The sequence below is a fragment of the Staurois parvus genome, unplaced genomic scaffold (genome assembly GCF_062004578.1).
Source record: "Staurois parvus isolate SC_StPar_1 unplaced genomic scaffold, SC_StPar_1.0 ptg000052l, whole genome shotgun sequence".
In the NCBI taxonomy this organism is placed as follows: Eukaryota; Metazoa; Chordata; class Amphibia; order Anura; family Ranidae; genus Staurois; species Staurois parvus.
The window spans coordinates 447687-465642 of NW_028317848.1; the positions used below are offsets into that span (position 1 = coordinate 447687).

General features: G+C 40.5%; 1 protein-coding gene across 1 annotated transcript in view; it reads right to left on the minus strand.

The window, feature by feature from the left end:
- VPS13B (vacuolar protein sorting 13 homolog B) overlaps positions 1–17956 on the minus strand; it is a 1305797-nt gene that overhangs the window by 134596 nt on the left and 1153245 nt on the right. The window contains exons 42-43 of the mRNA XM_089666424.1: positions 15936–16285; positions 6917–7078 (exon numbers count right to left, since the gene is read on the minus strand). Of these exons, the coding sequence (XP_089522550.1) occupies positions 6917–7078; positions 15936–16285 (512 nt within the window). The remainder of the gene's footprint in view (positions 1–6916; positions 7079–15935; positions 16286–17956) is intronic.

Here is a 17956-nt window from a genome sequence, read left to right on the forward strand (position 1 = left end):
ATACCGCCCGGGCAATGAAGGAGTGGCTTCGTAAGAAGCATTTCAAGGTCCTGGAGTGGTCTAGCCAGTCTCCAGATCTCAACCCCATAGAAAACCTTTGGAGGGAGTTGAAAGTCTGTGTTGCCCAGCGACAGCCCCAAAACATCACTGCTCTAGAGGAGATCTGCATGGAGGAATGGGCCAACATACCAGCAACAGTGTGTGCCAACCTTGTCAAGACTTACAGGAAACGTTTGACCTCTGTCATTGCCAACAAAGGATATATAACAAAGTATTGAGATGAACTTTTGATAATGATCAAATACTTATTTTCCACCATAATTTGCAAATAAATTCTTTCCGGATTTTTTTTCTCATTTTGTCATAGTTGAGGTCTACCTATGATGCCAATTACAGGCCTCTCTCATCTTTTTAAGTGGGAGAACTTGCACAATTGGAGGCTGACTAAATACTTTTTTGCCCCACTGTATGTTCCTTGCTAAAGAACATTATTTGTTATTAAGTTGTTACGGGTATTGTTCCATTTTAAGTGAAATCCAGGTTTTGCTGAAAAAAAAAAACCCACAAATAATGACAACTCATGTACAATGCAGGGAATTTAGCAGACATTTTTTTATTCCCACCTGTTCAGTATAACAGTTTTGTCTTTATATTTTCACTGATCAGTCTCTGTGTTGTAATTAAAAAGAGCACAATCAGCATCCCTTTAGCAGTGGAAAAGTCTTAAATATCCCAACCACAGCACCACCTGCCTGGAGTTTGCATGTTCTCCCTGTGCCTGCGTGGCTTTCCTCTGGGTACTCCGGTTTCCTCCCACACTCCAAAGACATGCTGGTAGGTGAATTGGATCCTGTCTAAATTGGCCCTAGTATGTGTATGTATGAATGTGAGTTAGGGACCTTAGATTGTACGCTCCTTTGGGGGTTAGGGACTGATGTGAATGTACAATATATATGTAAAGAGCTGTGTAAATTGACGGCGCTATATAAGTACCTGAAATAATAATAATAAACATCCCTATAAACTCAGCTAAAAATAAACTCCTGGTGTAGAGGATTCCTGGAATTTGATTTGGACCCTGTACACAGGGGAAAGCAGCGAGCCAATCACACAAGCAGGGGAAGAGCTTTGTGGGGGAGTTTTGTCCACTCCACATACTGGTAGCTAATGGACTGGAAGGCAGATATTTTGCTGGTAAAAGTTCGGCATCAGCAGCATGAATGTATAATGAACAAGTGATTTCAATATATTCTATTGCAATAGGACACAATCACATACCTAAACTCCTAGCTGAAAAATAAGTAATAACCTATTGCCTGGTGTGTAGTTTGCTTTTGGCTGCACTATCGAGGACAAAAAATAGTTTTGTCATTTTAGGGCTAAAAGTGAAGACAACATTTTGCATCTGTGGACTTTGCTGGACGACCTAACCACAACACAAAATGCATCCAGCAGTAAAGCCTTTCAAATTAACAATTACATACTGGCAGCTGAAATCATTTGCTAGGGCATATGGTATAATATCCTAAATTTGTTTTTAAATGCTACTAGAGTAAGTATCTTGATATCAGCCCCCTGCAATCCTCTGTGCAGCTCCACTTGTGCTTGGTTTACATCTGTGCGGGTGGTGCCACACAAATACCTGTAGCCCCACCACCAACACACAGGAATGCAGGACCTGCGGGCTGGTGCTATCAATTCTAATGGCACACTGCCCGCACTGGTAATCGCAACTATACTGGGAACCAGGGACTTCTTCCCTGCGTGTCTCGGGGCACAGGAGTCCATTCAAATGAACGGGCTCTCATGCCCACACAAATCGCAGCCCTCACGGCCATACATATATGAACCTGGCCTTAAACTGGGAGAGGGTGGGCCAGCAATAGGAGGCACTGAGTGCTCAGCTGCACCCACATATGTTGAGAGGGAACATGCTGATAGCTGGGGAAAGCTGAGTAAGCAGAAGGGTGACTCATCAGTGTTCTACTGCTTCTTCATTGTCCAATCAGCAGGTGCCTGATCAGTGTTTTTAGCTGAGCTATGCTTCTGCTGCAGTGGAGGTTAAAGATCTGGCTGTTCTATCTAATCACACAATTGTCAGCATAGAAATACAAATTATTTGACTAGTAAAAACTATTATCATATACGTAATCCAACTGTGTATTTAACTGCTTGCCCGGAGTTCAACTTTAAGTTTAGTAGTGATTTTATCCCTGCCCGCAGCTTTTCTTTAAGCACACGCCACAAAAAGATATACAGTCCTAAAAAGTTTAGAGTCAATAGTAATTCAGTAACCAGCAAACTTGCACTAAATACTGTATACTAATTTCTCCTTTGCAGTGTTAAATAAACAGAATAAACCATTTACTGTATAGTCCCTTTACATTTTCAGCCCTTGAAATTCCATACACTCATTTTAATCATGGCAAAGTAAACAAGGGAGTTAATTGATCTGAATGTACAAGAAATGCAATCGCCTTCAAACTATTTTCATTGACTTGAACTGTGTTACCGTACTATGAAAACATTTTGTCAAGGTTAAACAAAGTATTCGGTGGCAGCCACTGCCTCTCGCTGCAGAATTGAAGGGAAATCTGAACCTAGCAGAAAGAAGGGAGATGGTTTGGTTTCCCAGTAACAAAATGGTATTATAAGAACTTGTCCTGTCTTATTTTATCCCCAAGTGTGAGTCAAATATGAAGCAGTGCCTGGGGGAAGTCCCGTTCTCCAGCAGAATGGATTATTCCCATTTATCTCGCAATCTGCTAAGAGATCTTAAAATTCACTCACTTGGCAAGTGTGGAATTATCAGGAGGAATGAAACCATTTCAGAACTATGAGATCATGCCACATTCCATGAACCTGACACTTGCAGGGATTGTCCAAGCTTGGGCACTGTTTTGACTTACAGGTAATCCCACTTCATTAATTCATTTAACATGGAAATTATTTGGAGAAAAAGAAAACGGCATGTCAGGAAAACCACAAGTGCTTTCTATGTAGAGTGGAATTCATAATATACACCGGATAGGCGATAATCTGCATTTCCTTTCAGAGACTCAGCACCATGGCATTATTACTCAATATTGTTGTAATTTCCTCCAAATATTAAATGTCAAAGTTATCCAAGAAGAATCTTAGATGAAAATGGAAAATAAAATATGGATTGACAATATGAGTTTGTGCAGAGTTAGCCTTTGGGTGTTTGCCAGAAGCATATTGACGTGTTTGTGGTTGGGTAAAGTCATAATAGCACAAAGTCCCAGATGGAATAAAGCTGGGTCTAAATTACAACAATTATAGGGTACCTTTTGATAAAAACCTAAGTCCTGTCAGATTCTAGAAAAATACTTATCTACCACCGCTGTACTGTAATCTTTGCCAGTTTCAAGTAAAATGAAATTCACTTCAATATCCTACACTCAAGCTTGCCCATGTCTTGCACTGAAATTTGTCTTGGGCCAATGGTTCTCATACAGGATCTCATACGATTTCTATATTCACATGAAAAACATGTCTGTATGTCTTATCACTGGATTGGATGTGTGAACCGTTTTCAGATAGATAAATAATTTGGATTGCCTGCTGATGTGGATTCAGAATCCTTAGGGAGGTTTAAAGAGTGCCTCCAGAGTGGTCAGTCTCTCAAAGGTGTGGCAAATGTGGAGACTGGTGAGCAGCACCGTGAATCAAAATTGGCAAACTTTCAATTATACTACCGTCATGATTTTCCTAGATTGTAAGCTTGAAAGAGCAGGGCCCTCAATCCCCTCATGTTTTGCATTGTATTGGTATTGTTCTGTCACATGTTCTGTCCCCCTTTGTAATGTACAGCGCTGAGCGAACTATTGGCGCTTTATAAATACTGTATAATAATAATAATAATAATAATAAATGTGTGTGAATACACAGCTATTGCATTTCTGTGTTCCACCTTTATTTCAGGGCTTTGTTGCTTTATTCATCTTAAGATTTGAAGTTCTAGGTTTTTTCACTATAAAGCGGAACTTCATCCAAAAGGAAAAGTTACGCTTTTCTGCCACCCCCACCACCACCCTTTGCCAACTTTTTTTTATATTGACAGGTACCCATTCTCACTTCCAGTTGGATTGCCACAGCAGATCCACCAGAAGTTTTCCTCCCTCCCAAACGTCCCACAACCTTCCCAAACATATCGCAGTTCTCAGAAGACTGCGAGAACATTAACAAAGCATAGAGCAGCTCACGCATGTGCAGTGGGAAGCTGGCTGAGAAGTCGCAAGGCTTCACAGCCAGTTTCCCTTAGTAAACATGATGGGCCCGGGGACTCGAAGACTGGTGAAGAACTGGCTCAGGTGTAGACAGCACTGGACCCCTGCACAGGTAAGTGTCCTTCTATTAAAAGCCAGCAGCTACAGTATTTGTAGCTGCTAACTTTTAGTTTTGTTGGGGGGAACTGGAGCTCCTCTTAATGTATTCTCTGCATTAGGGCACAAAGTCTTGAATTGCCTGTTACCCTTCTCCCTAACACTTTCCTTGTGTCCTTTATCAATCCAACACTGTGCCTGGCTGCAAGTCTCTCCCCTATTCCTGGTCTCACAGACTCTGCTGATAGCATCAGGAGCCATTGGCTCCTGCTGTTGTTAATCAAATCTGGTGAGGAGGGAGCGGAGGAGTGGAGCCAAGCAACACTCTGTGTGTCTATGGATGCACAAAGCCCTGCTTGGAAGCAAGCCCTGTGCCCCATGTGTGCCCACAGCAGGTAAGTATAAACCTTTTTATTATTTTAATAAAACAAATGTGACTTTACAATCACTTTAAATGTCTACTAAGAGTTGGAAGTAGTGGGAGGTTTGTGCTAAATGTGGCAGTGGTACTCCGATCCTGCGATTGCATGCCAAATTTTTGAAGAGTTTGATGATGCACCTCACTAATCACCAAAGTTGTATGTCATATCTGACAGATTATATTAGCATTGTTCAGACAGTTCCAGGTTTTGGTTATTTGGCGCTGGGACATTTTATCCCTTATTTGTAACATGGATGGTGTGAAGAAACTCTAGCGCCCAGGGAAATTAAAGTTCAGTTCAACACTGAAAACAGGATGCAGACTAGGAAAGAGATGGACACATAGGTGAGCCAGTCAAGGCTCTACTGTACAATCTACCATTATGGGAATTGATTTCAACTGTTATTTTATGCCTACAGCCCTGCTTTAACTTGCACTTCTATCAGCAAGTACGGCAACTGTTGTATCAGTTATTTTAAAGAGCATGGTTGAAAAGCGTTTTTCTAAGTGAGTATGTAATATGTATTGTATTGATTTTAAGTAGTATGATTTTTTTTTTTTACTGAACTAAGAACATAAAATCATCTACTTTCATGTATCTAGTGTATACATAACAGGTTCACGTGAATCCAATGGCTGGTATACTCATCTACTTAAAAAACACAAAATCAGAAACCTGCCAGAAGCAATCACATAAACACTGGAATACACAGAAATAAAAGTTGCAGAAAGTGTATCGTTACATCTTGAAAACAAGTGTAAGATGTAAGCAGAGCGTTATGAGGTGTTTATGAAACTAAAATAGCCACAGAATTTTTAGAAGATGATTTAAAGCATTCTACTCTGCAATTTAATATAACACCCATTTCTTTTGTTACTTGTTTTTTTGGATAATTTGGACTAGCTCTCATTTACATCATACTGAAAACCTTCTACTAAACATGTAATCACCTTGTTTGCTTAAGAGATTAAAAAAATGTCTTCACGATGACAAGAAATGTAATACACTAGGTTTTCTAAATTTTTTTTTTTTACAGGCATCATATGCAATATGAGTTCTCTGTGCTGTTATTCCAGAAAACGGGTAATCTAATTCAGGGATGAAACAACAGCAAGCTGAAAGCAGTTCTTCTTTTTACCGTTGCAACAGTTATGGTATTCAAATTTAAAGAGATTTTTGCTTCTGTATATTAGAGACTATTGCATCTACAGAATAAACTTAGCCATGTCACTAGGATGCCAAGTAGACCTTGAGAATGCTTATATATACTGATGACAAGCCAAGATACTTATTACATGGATTTATGCTTGTGTCACAAGTGGTCACATTTGCCAGTGCTAGTTACTATGCAACTAAATGGTTCAATTCACACTTTACCGCTGGGAGACAAGTAGCTGCGACGTTTACACCTTGGTGTGCAATGATGTCCTCCTCCACTCCTAAGCTAAATCCTCCCACTCTGCCTCAAGCACCGGGTGCAGCTGACATATGGAATGATCTGTATTTCAAACACACAGGAAGAAAGAAATAAGCCGCCACACACTGATAACATTACATACAGTAGATACTGGTTTACTAGAGCTGACAACCACAGCAACAGTCCCCACCCATGGGACCTCCCCTATAATATGCATTTTACCGAAGAGAGCTTAATCGTAGAGAAAGCACTGTTGGGTGAAAAGTGTTAGAGGGGGGGTTATCATTGAGTGGTGGCTTGTTTTCTTTCTTCCTGTTCACACCTTGGTGGCCTATTGCCTTCCTTTGTTTCCCACTGGTGGGGTTGGGTGAGAGATGGCCGAAGGTACACTGCATTGGATGCTCTTCTGAAATGAAGAACAAGACTTAATTCAAGATTTCCGATTAGTTGCTTGTGTTAACTGAAATTCAATGACAGACGCATTAAGGTTGAAAAATTAAATATGAACATTTTAGTTAAGATAACAAAGTACTAATAATGATTTAGCAATACTTGGCAAGTATTGACTGTTAGAAAGTAGCTCGGAACAGTTCTTAGATCAGCAAAATCTTTTGGGGGAAACCGCTTACTGATTTCATTTTGCTATGGTATTTCTAAAAATGAAACCATGAGAAAATGTATGAAAGGCTTAATCGAATGTATTGGCAGCTTGGAAACCACTCTGGTTGTACCTGTGGGGACTTGTGTGAGCGCCAGCAATACTGGTGGCTATGGAGACTGGCCAGCACTATGTTCTCATCGGTATCCACTTGGCCAAACCGCAGTGTCTCCTGTGTGTCATTACAGACGATGAAATGGCTAAAGATCAACTCCTCTGCCTCAGGGCACTGGTTCTGGAAGACAAAAGAAAAGACTTTTACAATAAATCAAAATGTGTTTTCCACATTCATTTCTCTTGAGAAGCCTGACAAACTGTATATGAAAACACACTTAAAAGTACCTGTTACCCCCAAAGCAATAGTGAAGGCATTTTTTTCATGTCTGGACAACCAATTTAGAGAATGAATACTTGCCTCAACCCTGCATTTTTTAAATCATATCTAAAGCCAAAACTTTTTTTCCCATTTTTAATAGAGCAGGGAAAGGTTAAAAACCCTTTAAGCATTTTTTCCTTTTTGCTCTATGTCACCCTTCACTTTTTCTCCTGTACACACCAAAAAAATGAGAGGAAATCTCTCCAAAATATAGAAACTTTCCTCATGGATAGTTCACACTTGAACAAGTGTCCCTGTTTTAGGATTTCCTCTCTATTCAATTTCTGGTGACAGCTCTAAATTTTGTATTTTCCATCTCTTTTAGTATAGGTGATAGTGGTCACAGAACACATAAAAAGAGTGAAACTTTCTAGCAGGAACATAGCAAAATGGAAGGGAAGAATTTTTGCGAACAAAGAAAATACACAATATTTGGACCCCCTTCTATTCAAATTTATGTTTAAAGGAGATATCTGAACAAAGGCTTTGAAGGATGTTCAAAACTAGAGTACAGAGAAGTACAAAAAAAAAAATCTTTAGATATGTCTTACTGTAGCCATAGGACCACCTTAAAAATTTAAAAATTGCACAATTTGCCAGCCAATACTTCTAATAATTCCTTGTATCAGCAAGAACAAGAAAAGTGTTCGGACAGTGGATAGCAGTCATCGTTCCTTAAGGTTTTAGTATGAGAGTTTCAGATTTCAATGCTATGCCCCCTTTCCTCATGAAGGAAATAACATTTGTGCACAGGTTCAGGAAGGTAGAGACACTGACATACCATTTTTCACATAAATAATGGTAAAATTGCTGTCGACTACAGTATGTTTTAAAATAAAAACAGTAGGTTTCTTATTATACAGAGCACAGGCAGACTAGAAAAATGCCAATGCAAACCCTTTATGAAGCATCTATATAGTATGCCTATACATCCTCAAATCTAAAGATATACATTTACCGCATTGCCATGTGGTGGAAAGTCCCCCTGACATGAGAGGAAACAAGAAAATTAGTAAAACAATTACAGAAATATGTCCTTCTGAAGCTCATGTTAACATTGCCAAATCCCTTTATAAATCAGGAGAACCAGCCTTAGTATGTACCTGTCAGGAATATACAGTGCAACATATGGCTACACTTAATGAAATACACAACACTCTATCACTTTGCTTCCCAATCCGTGTTATTCCATCTAGGAACAGTTAGCAAGTCACTCAGTCACATTCCATTATGGATAAAGCCATTCACGTGTTTATGTGACCTGTTGTATTTATGTGTGTAACTCCGACCTGCTTATGTTTTTTTAACCAGAGCAGGAAACTCCCTATGAGTGGAGACCATTTTCAGGTAATTTCTGAAAATCTGATATGTCTCATTTACTAGGTTCCAGCAAACATAGCCAAATACCCCTACACAGGCTGATATCAAGGACTGAACATGGGTAGTGATGTCAAAGAGGTGAAAGAATGCACACTTGAAAGAGGTGGCAGAATGTAGGCTCAGCACCAACATGGAGGAGCCACCAAAATGCAATATAGTTAATTTAGTTTTTCTTAAGCCTGCATTACCTCTACCCAGCGTGCACAAGGACCCCGCTGGAGATATCCATGCCGATTCAAGTAAGCTAGGAATTGTAATATAACAATGTGCAAAGCACAGTAACCCAAAACAATTGTTTCTGTATAATGTAATACAATCTGGAAGATTCTGATTTGTTGATATACACTCACTGTACTGACAGTTTATTACACCAAGATAAGGGACAGTCTCATCCAAACCAGTAGTCTCATTTTGTAAATTGAGAACCATTGCACTGTACCATTGTGGGTACAAGAGAAGCACAGATGCAGCATACAGCCAATTGCAAGCAGCCTGTCAAAATCAATGGCAGGCTGAAATATATGGTGGCTATATGATGTTTCAAGCAGTACTCACCTTTAGAGCCATGTATATTCAGGAAAGTAACCCCAAAAGTGTAAATCTTGTATTTGGGGCTTATGTCCCTAAACACAATGTCCTAAACATGAGTGTGGCTCAGAACAACGAACAGTCGCATAAAACCTCATATTTCAGCCTATTGTTGATTTTGACAGGCTGCTGGCAGTAGCTTTACACTGCACCTGTGCCTCTCGAGCCCAAAAAATGCCCATGTTTCACACTGTACAAGTCAAACCGCTGAGTTCATGAGCCCCTATTCATATTAGAGGTATGTTCAGAATTGGTACGTGTGTAATATGATCAGCTCCTTCTGTTCATTTTCTTCGCCTGTTGGATAGGGTGCATCTGCTATTGTGTGATCCTTGCTGTCTGCAAAGCACAAAGTTGTTCACATAAACAATATGTCCTGGAGCATTTAGGAGCAAGCTTACATACTGCAAAGAGTCCACATGTCATTTCTAACCTCTTCCTGATGTCCGTACGCACCTATACGGCCTCTCAGCAAGTGGGTTTTAACGCCAACAGACCGCATATATGCGTATCAAACATAAACAATCCAAAAAACCTCTATAGCCACAAGGGTCCAAGAGTCTAGTTACAAGGTTCTCACAAGATGGTACAAGGTACCCTCCTTACTCCACTATATCTCTCCCCAGATCTCTGATACATGCTGGTGCTGTGGTGCAGAAGGTGAGACAATGCTCCATATTTTTTTGATCCTGTCCGGGAATCTAGTCGTTTTGGCGTGACGTGACCTCAGTCATCAAACACCTTACTGCAGTGGACTTGCATGATAACCCAGCTGCTTGCCTGTTGCACTTGATGGAGAGACCACTCAAAAAGTACAAATCCTCCCTGATGACCCAGTTCCTTAATGCAGCTAAGGCGTGTATTCTGCTCTGTTGGAGGAGCACTGATCCACCCTTGAAGGCTCTGTGGTTTGCTAGAGTCAATTTGCTCCGAGATATGGAGGAACTTATAACCACTGTGCAAAATACAGAGGAATCCTATAAGGACACTTGGCGTCCGTGGAACTATTTTGTGTACACTGATGTATACCTAAACAAAGTACCAGCCTCCCACTGAGGTAATTCAGAAGTGCCTAGGATCAGAAGAGGGACGACTCTGCTCTTCTTTCTCAACGACTCTGCTCTTCTTTCCTCTTCACTATTTCTGATTCCTCTTTAGCAAGCCTTGCTTTTGTTTTCCCTTTACCTTTTCATTTGGGATATTCCAATTACTGGTCATTGAATCAGGTTTTCAACGTTAATACTGTTTTTAGAGTTACTGGTGTTAACCGACTATAGTGGAATCCGTTATCAGGGTTCCCCCAGTCAGCCATCTGAATTAGGTACTTATGTAACACGCCTTGGAACCTAGGATCCTGCCTCATGGGCACCTACTGTCTGACTTGATAATTCTTGATTGCTGTATCCCTGTTATTTTGCTACCGTTTTACAGATGTGGCTTACCTACATATACGTGTATTACTCTTCACTCCATCTGTGAAAGATCATTGGTTTATATGTTATTTGATATATGAACAATAAAGAATTACCAAAAAACCCCCATAAACAATCATGTGCGGAGAGCGTGCACTGTGCACGCTCCCGGCAGGTAATGGAAAGCTCCTGATGTCTACTTGCCATCAGGAGCTTTCTGATCATGTGACAGCTTATCATGGCGGTCTCATGATCAGAAAACCTGCCGCTGCCTCTCAGCCCTTTAAGACCATCTTGATGCCTGGAGGTGAATGCGGGCTTTCTGATCATGTGACCACCATGACCACTACCACAGTGATCCCGCTATCTTCCAGGTCCTGTGCTGAGCGGCCCTGCTGCTTAAAGCAGAACTCCACTCTCTCAGTCAACATTGACTATTTTTAATCCTTATGCTATTAGCATTAGTAAATAGTTAGGAAAGTATATCATATTTACTTGTTTTCAACTTTATACATTTCTCCAGTTACTTCCTGGTTTTCATGCCTAGGCAAATGATGTCATACATTCCAGGATTCTTCAGGAGGGGGGAGGGATTTTCTTAGCTAAGTACACCCTACTTCCTGCATGCCCGGGCTAAGGGCAGATAGGTTCCAGGTAAATGCTACATGAATCATCTGCCGTTACTCAAGATGGCCATGGCCAGAAATGCTAGGGGGGTGTTTTTCAAAGTGATCTCTTAGCAAAATAAAGCATGGGTGGATGGATGAGAGTACTTTGAATATCAAATATGAATTAAACAGCATTTTTTGGTTTGTGGTGCACAGATGCAGTAAAGTTCCACTTTAATGAACACAGGAGGTAATCTGCTTGGCACAGGCACCATTCAGGGAACAATTTTCATTGTCTCAATGAATGCAAAGTGTCTCTGACTGGACGAGAAGAAGGTGCTGTTAGACTTTCTACCTCATCCAATCATTAAACGCTTTGTATCCATTGAGAGAATGCAAAGTGTTTCATGAATGGGGTCCGGGCTGAGCCAACGTCCTCCCGTGATCACAATGCAGCAGGGCAGCCATTCAGCATGGGACCTGGAAGCAAGCGGGGTTCACTGTAGTAGTGGTGCCTACTAAAGTGATTTCCAGCTTTCACGTGGATCCCACAGGTATGGTATATGCATATTTACATTGGTACAAGCCAGATCAATGTAACTATGAAAAAATATCCATATCTGGAATTCCTGTTTAAAGTATAACTAAAGGAATTTTTTTTTTTTGGTTTTGAATGGAGTGCAGAGGGATTAGAATATTCGTCAGTGTTTACTGATATCTGTGCCCCCGTTAAGGAGATTCACCTTCTCTATCTGTCCTTTTTACCAATATCATTGAAAGTGAAAGTAAAAGTGAAAGAAAATCTCACATTTTGACTTGTCCCCAGGAAAGTAACAGAGGGGAAATCTTCTAATAGGGATACTAGTTCTTGTGACCTGAGGTCCCCAAGGAATTACCAATTTGCAGAGATTTCCTCCCATTTCCTTTTGGCTATGGGACAGGAAGTGAACGAAAATCTCTGCAATGGGACACAGATGGCAAAAAAAAATGATTGGGGTTATAACCCTCCCTTGCTCTATCCAAAATAAGAAAAAGTGCTGCAGCACATATTTTTTCTTAATGAAAGGGGCACAGCTCTACTTTAAGTAGATAGTACTGATACTGGTGTGTGTTATCACGCAGACTTTTAATGTTACTAATGATACGGGGCTATGGTCAGTCATCATGCAACAGAGAGCTAGTGAGTCCAAAGTCAAAGACATCTATGAAGGTTTCTCTGCAGATGACCCAGGTTCTATTGCAATAAGATGCCAGTTTAATGAACAGTAGGTGACCACAGACAAACTTACAGATGGCTAATGGGGAACAAGCCCTTTTCCATTAGTCTGCGTTATGCAGAACAAGACACTGAGAGCAGCATTTTTAACTGCAAATGTTTTCTTTTCTTTTTTTTCAGTGATATTCAAACCAGCTGTAAGGATTCAGATCACACTAGCTCTTGTTTTATGAATGTCCTCCTGCAACAAGCAAAGCCATGGAATGCCCTTAAAAAGAATGTTTGATATAAAACAGATGTTTCATCTTCTAGTAGGGCTGCTGCTGTAGTGCCATGTTAGGTAATTAATCCAAACGCTTCTCTGGCTCTGCAGGCGTATTAATAAAAATGACTTTGTTTTTCTTTGGTTAATTCATGGGAGGAGCAGCGGAGAACCCAGGGGAGGCAAAGAAGATCACTTTATTAGCCAAGGGGTTTAGGGCTAGAAATTCTGGCTCCCAATGTTACACATACAATTAATTACAAGAGACAAACAGCTCTAGAAGGGAGTTGAGCGGAATCACATGGAGCATCTATGACATTGCACAAGCACTCCATTAAGTCTCTCTGCAGGGGCAACTGACCAGCGCGTGCCTCGTGTCTAAGTGATTCTTACACAATCAAGATTGATGATTTGGCTTCGACAAATAGAGTGATTACCAATCATATGCTGAATGGCCTATTACCCATTTAATATATTGCATGCATGTAATAGGGTCAAGACAGGATACGACTTACAATGGCTATGTTTTGTAATAGTCACAATATGCTTGTAGCTAGTTGCCATTTGTAACGTTTTTAGGCAGGACACACATAAAGAAATTGATCTCATGCATTTTAAACAGAAAAAAAAGAACTCTCCCACTTTTCAAAAAATGTTTTAAAGATTTTTTTTTCAGATGTGTATAATGATAGAAAAGTTCACTTTTTCATGGGAAAAGGATAAGGATTTAGAGATGATCAAGTGTACTCATTGAGCCTGGAAATCGAGACAGACTGTTCCACCTGATGCATTGAAGACCAGTAATAATTTACTGTTAAGTTTGATTATATGTGAATTAGTTCTGATAGGCAGGATATAAAGTTGTGATCAACTTAGAACTGTATGGGAAATATCTGGATGGAAGTTGAAAATTGCAGAAAACTCTGGCTTTGGCAATTTCTATTTTAATGGGATATTAATTGAATATTTTTAGCTGGAGTTCTGTTTTGTTTTTTGTCACTAGTTGTCCTTAGCCAGCATTATTCAGCCCACTTCCTCTAAGCCCAGGTCGTCGTGGATCTGCCCCAGCCTATGACTGAACAGTGAAAGGAGAATCTGCACAGTGATGAGCTCATCTCTCTGTCACTTTGCTTTCTCTTCCTTTTAGCATGCTTCCTGTCAGCACATGAACTCCCTGTACTGCTTCTACCCCTCTGTAATCTTTGATGTACTGAGACTGCAAAAGGCTAATGCCAGGTCAAATTCAGGTACTTCAACTGCTTGGATTCAAAAATGAAAATAATGATATATTCACGATTACAGAACTGGATTAATCTGTGCCTTTATAACTGCAAGGAATTCAGCTTTAAAAAGCTAGTATTTGCACTCTCAAGAGAATCCAAGAATTATGATGCTCTTCTCTCTCATCTCTGTAGGCCTCATTATAAAGGACTGGTTGTGTGGAGGAACATTAGAATTCCCCTGCATCCGCTGTTCATAACCAGCAGTACCACATTTATAATGTGATCAATGCTTCTGTTTACTTGACCAGCTAAATTACATAAAATATATAGCTGATAGTATGGGTCTGCAATGCATGTCTAGTAAAGCTGCTGATCTAGTGAACTCTCCAGGTTAGAGTAGGCAAAAGCAAATCGGCAAATCCTGCTAGATTTGATCTCCAGCAGTTTATAAGTAGTGTAACACAGCAGATAATTGATGAACTGAATACAAAGAGGTAAGGGATCCCTCATTGTGATATTATATCCCTTTATAACTAGGCTACACTGACAAATCCTAAACAGTTTGCAGACAATTTCCAGTTTTTGCAAATATACCTGCAAATAACACTGCAGACATTCATCAAACCTGATCCTTAGCATCCTACCATACTTCATGGTAAACCAAGCAACTACAAACAAAATTAGGGGGGCAGTGTATGCTTTAAAATTGGGCATTCTCTAAAAATAATATCAGAGAGATTTAAAAATGACATGCTACTATGAAACAAGAAAAAAACAATGGACGCCATAATGCTGGACTTTAGGCAAATATACAGTACACAACACAAATTGATGTAGCTCTGTATTTATTAAAACACCATTAAATGTATTTTTGCATGTAAGCAGTGTAGGTACCTAAATTTGACTTGTTATTGGCCTCTTGCAGTCTCTGTACAGCAGAGATCAGACTGAGGTAGGGAGAAGCATCACATTAAGCCAGTCAGTTGTGCTGCAGTGCTGGCTGAACTGCAGCAGAAAAACAAATCAAATCAACGGTCCTGTTAGAGAGGGCTGTGCTGTGTGGCAGAGTTAGAAAATCTCAGAAATGGATGGAGAAGTAATACAGTTCCCTTATATGAATGTCATCTGTTTATTTAGCTGTTTGTCTGGGTTCAGCTTTACAGTGATTTTAATTTATTTATTTATTTTTTTTTTAAATATATCATACTTATCTGCTCTGTGCAATGGTATTGAACACAGAGGCCCTGAACCTCCTCTTTTTGGGTCCCCTGCCAGCGCTCTTGGCTTTTTCTTTTCTTGGCTTCCCCTGGGGGTGCACCTGCTTGCTAATGAGATGGGCTGTGTGCGTCTATTGACATACACAGTGTGGTTCAGCCCTGCCCCCCACTCTCTGCTCACAGGATTTGATTGACAGCAGCAGGAGCCAATGGTTCCCGCTGCTGCCTTTGTGAGCAGAGAGAGAGAAGACTGGCTGCAGACGGGCACAGTATTGGCTCAGGTAAGCATACAGGAGGGTGAGGGGTCCATACAAGTTCAGGGACATTTTTTACCCTAATGTGGGGAATACCTGCCTTTAAACCACTATAAAAGCCAAGATTGCCAAGATTGCAAAACAATGACAAGTTACAGAGGCAGCTCTCAAGGTACATTTAGCTGAATGATTGCGGTTTTTTAGGAAGTTGACCGATTGAGGTGCCTAATATCGCCCTCTAGTACATTGGAAATGGCCAAAAACATCAAGAAATGCATGATATCAGGAGCATCGCCTGCATTTATAGAAATGTTTATCAGCAACTCAATTCTGCAATGATACACATTTCCTCCACATGTACTGACACATGGGGGAAGACATTAACTCTCTCTTAAATGACTATCATACATCTTATCAAATTACAGAAAACAAAAAAAAAAAAGAACATTTTACAATGTCTTTTTACATTTCATATTTACTTTACATGACACAGACTGATAACATCCTCATTCTGCTATGAACAAAACCCAGCAACCTGAATAACATAATTCCTTACCTGCTGCCAAGCCTGGATTGCAGTATTAATAGAGTGTACTGAGTGCTGCCCAAAGTTTACGAATATTGGATCTACCAGCACTGTGCTATCAATCAACTTTTCCAGGGTTCCGATTGATATAGCCACCTGGCCTTGAAGATGGAATTGTTTGATTAGGCTCCTCATGGTAAGGTTCCGGCATTCCAACAGCTGGCACTCCGCTTCGCTGGAGAACTGCACCTCTTTGCACAGAGTCGATCCACTCCACTGTCGCAGGTAAACTTGGGGCTCCTTCAGGGACACCACCATATATTCAAGGTCACTTGGCATTGTTTTATCAGAAATAAAAGGCTGTAGACATCTGGGAGGCACTATAAACAAAATGGTAAACCATAAAAAATAATTTAGTAAACTAACAGTCTTAGGAGGAGCACTTGTTGAGAAGCTCACAAAGCAAATCTAAACACTAAGGGTTTGTTCACACCAGGTGTGGGAATCCATGCATAATCACATTTTCCTGCAACGCAGAAAAACACAATGCCTTTTGCAGATGCATGTGGGCTCCATTAAATCTTATTGGTGCACCCACACAACTAGCAAACGTGTGTGTTCATGCCCGCCAAACACAAACATCATTTGGTGTGGCACGATTTTAAAAATCGTGCTGGCACCATTTTTGTGTGTTTTATGTGCATTTGGAGCCCATTGAAATTAACGGACTGCCCTAAAACGCGATGTGTGGGAACATGCAAAAAAAAAAAAAAAAAGTGCATGCACTCAGATGCACCACCTGGTTGGAACAAGCCCTAACCAAATAAAACACTGTGGGGGGAACAGCTGTGTATGGTAACCAATCAGCTTATAGCATCAGCTTGTACAGATGACGTCTGCAAATGAAAGCTAAAAGCTTATTGGTTGCCAGCTGCACAAGACTTTGTCTGCTGCAGTCTTGGTAAATGCAGCCTTCTGCACAACTGCAGTTTTTTTTATGTCATGAAATACGGTTTTTGCTTTTTTTCCTGTTTTTACATCCCCTGGTTGCTAATTTCCTTGCGTTTCTTTCAGCTACTTCCTGTCTACATATAGTTTCAGCTGCACATCATTTCTTTAGACCAGCTTCCTGATGGTGACAACAGAAGACCATGCTTGTTCAAAGTGTGTCAGCGCAGGTGCCTATAGTCTCCACCAGGGATGCATGTGATCAGGAGCGGACTGACCATTTGGAAACTCGGACACTGCCCGAGGGTCCAGGATCAGTAGGGGGCCCCATGAGATGCCCCTGGTACCTTTTTCATAGGCTTTTTTGAGTTTGGGTAAGGACACAGGGGCCTCATGATCCCCTATTGCCCAGGGGCCCCATGAGCTGTCAGTCCACCCCTGCATGTGATAAGATGACAATATAGTAGTGCAACTGGAAGACAGTTGTCACCCCCATAGGGAATACTTGAACATGGTCCTTCAGGGTAAACTCATCAAGTATTCTTTTAATGAAGGCTGCATATATAACAAGATTGTAAACAAGTTTTGAAGTTACTTGAAACATTATAAAATCCATTGTAATGGTTGGGTTTAGACTTACTTGAATTTACTTAACAATGGATAAAATATTTTTACATTAAGGCAATGAAAGACCTTTCTCCCAAGCCTATATTCCAAACCCCTTCCTCCAACCGTATTTTTATTCTTGAAAAGGCATATGAGAGTCAATTAGGCCTTGCACACTTGTTGGTATAATTTTTGAAGCAAAGCAAACGTAACGTGTAAACAGGACTGTAAACAAACCATTTTATTTAGTGACAGGTGCTTTGATTAGCATTCAAAGTGTGTCCAGCGCCATGTTTTGAAGCCAGTGTAAACGAGCCCCAAGTCTCTGTATGCAGGTGTAGAAGCACATCCAGCACCCGTACAACATAGCAGCAGCTAGTTAATTTCATTGTACTGGAGTTAGAGAAGAGCTCTGGTTTGTTGCTGTGGAATGCTGCACCTTTTGCACATCTTGATTTGCTTACTTGTACACCATGTATCGCTTTAGTGGTGCTTCA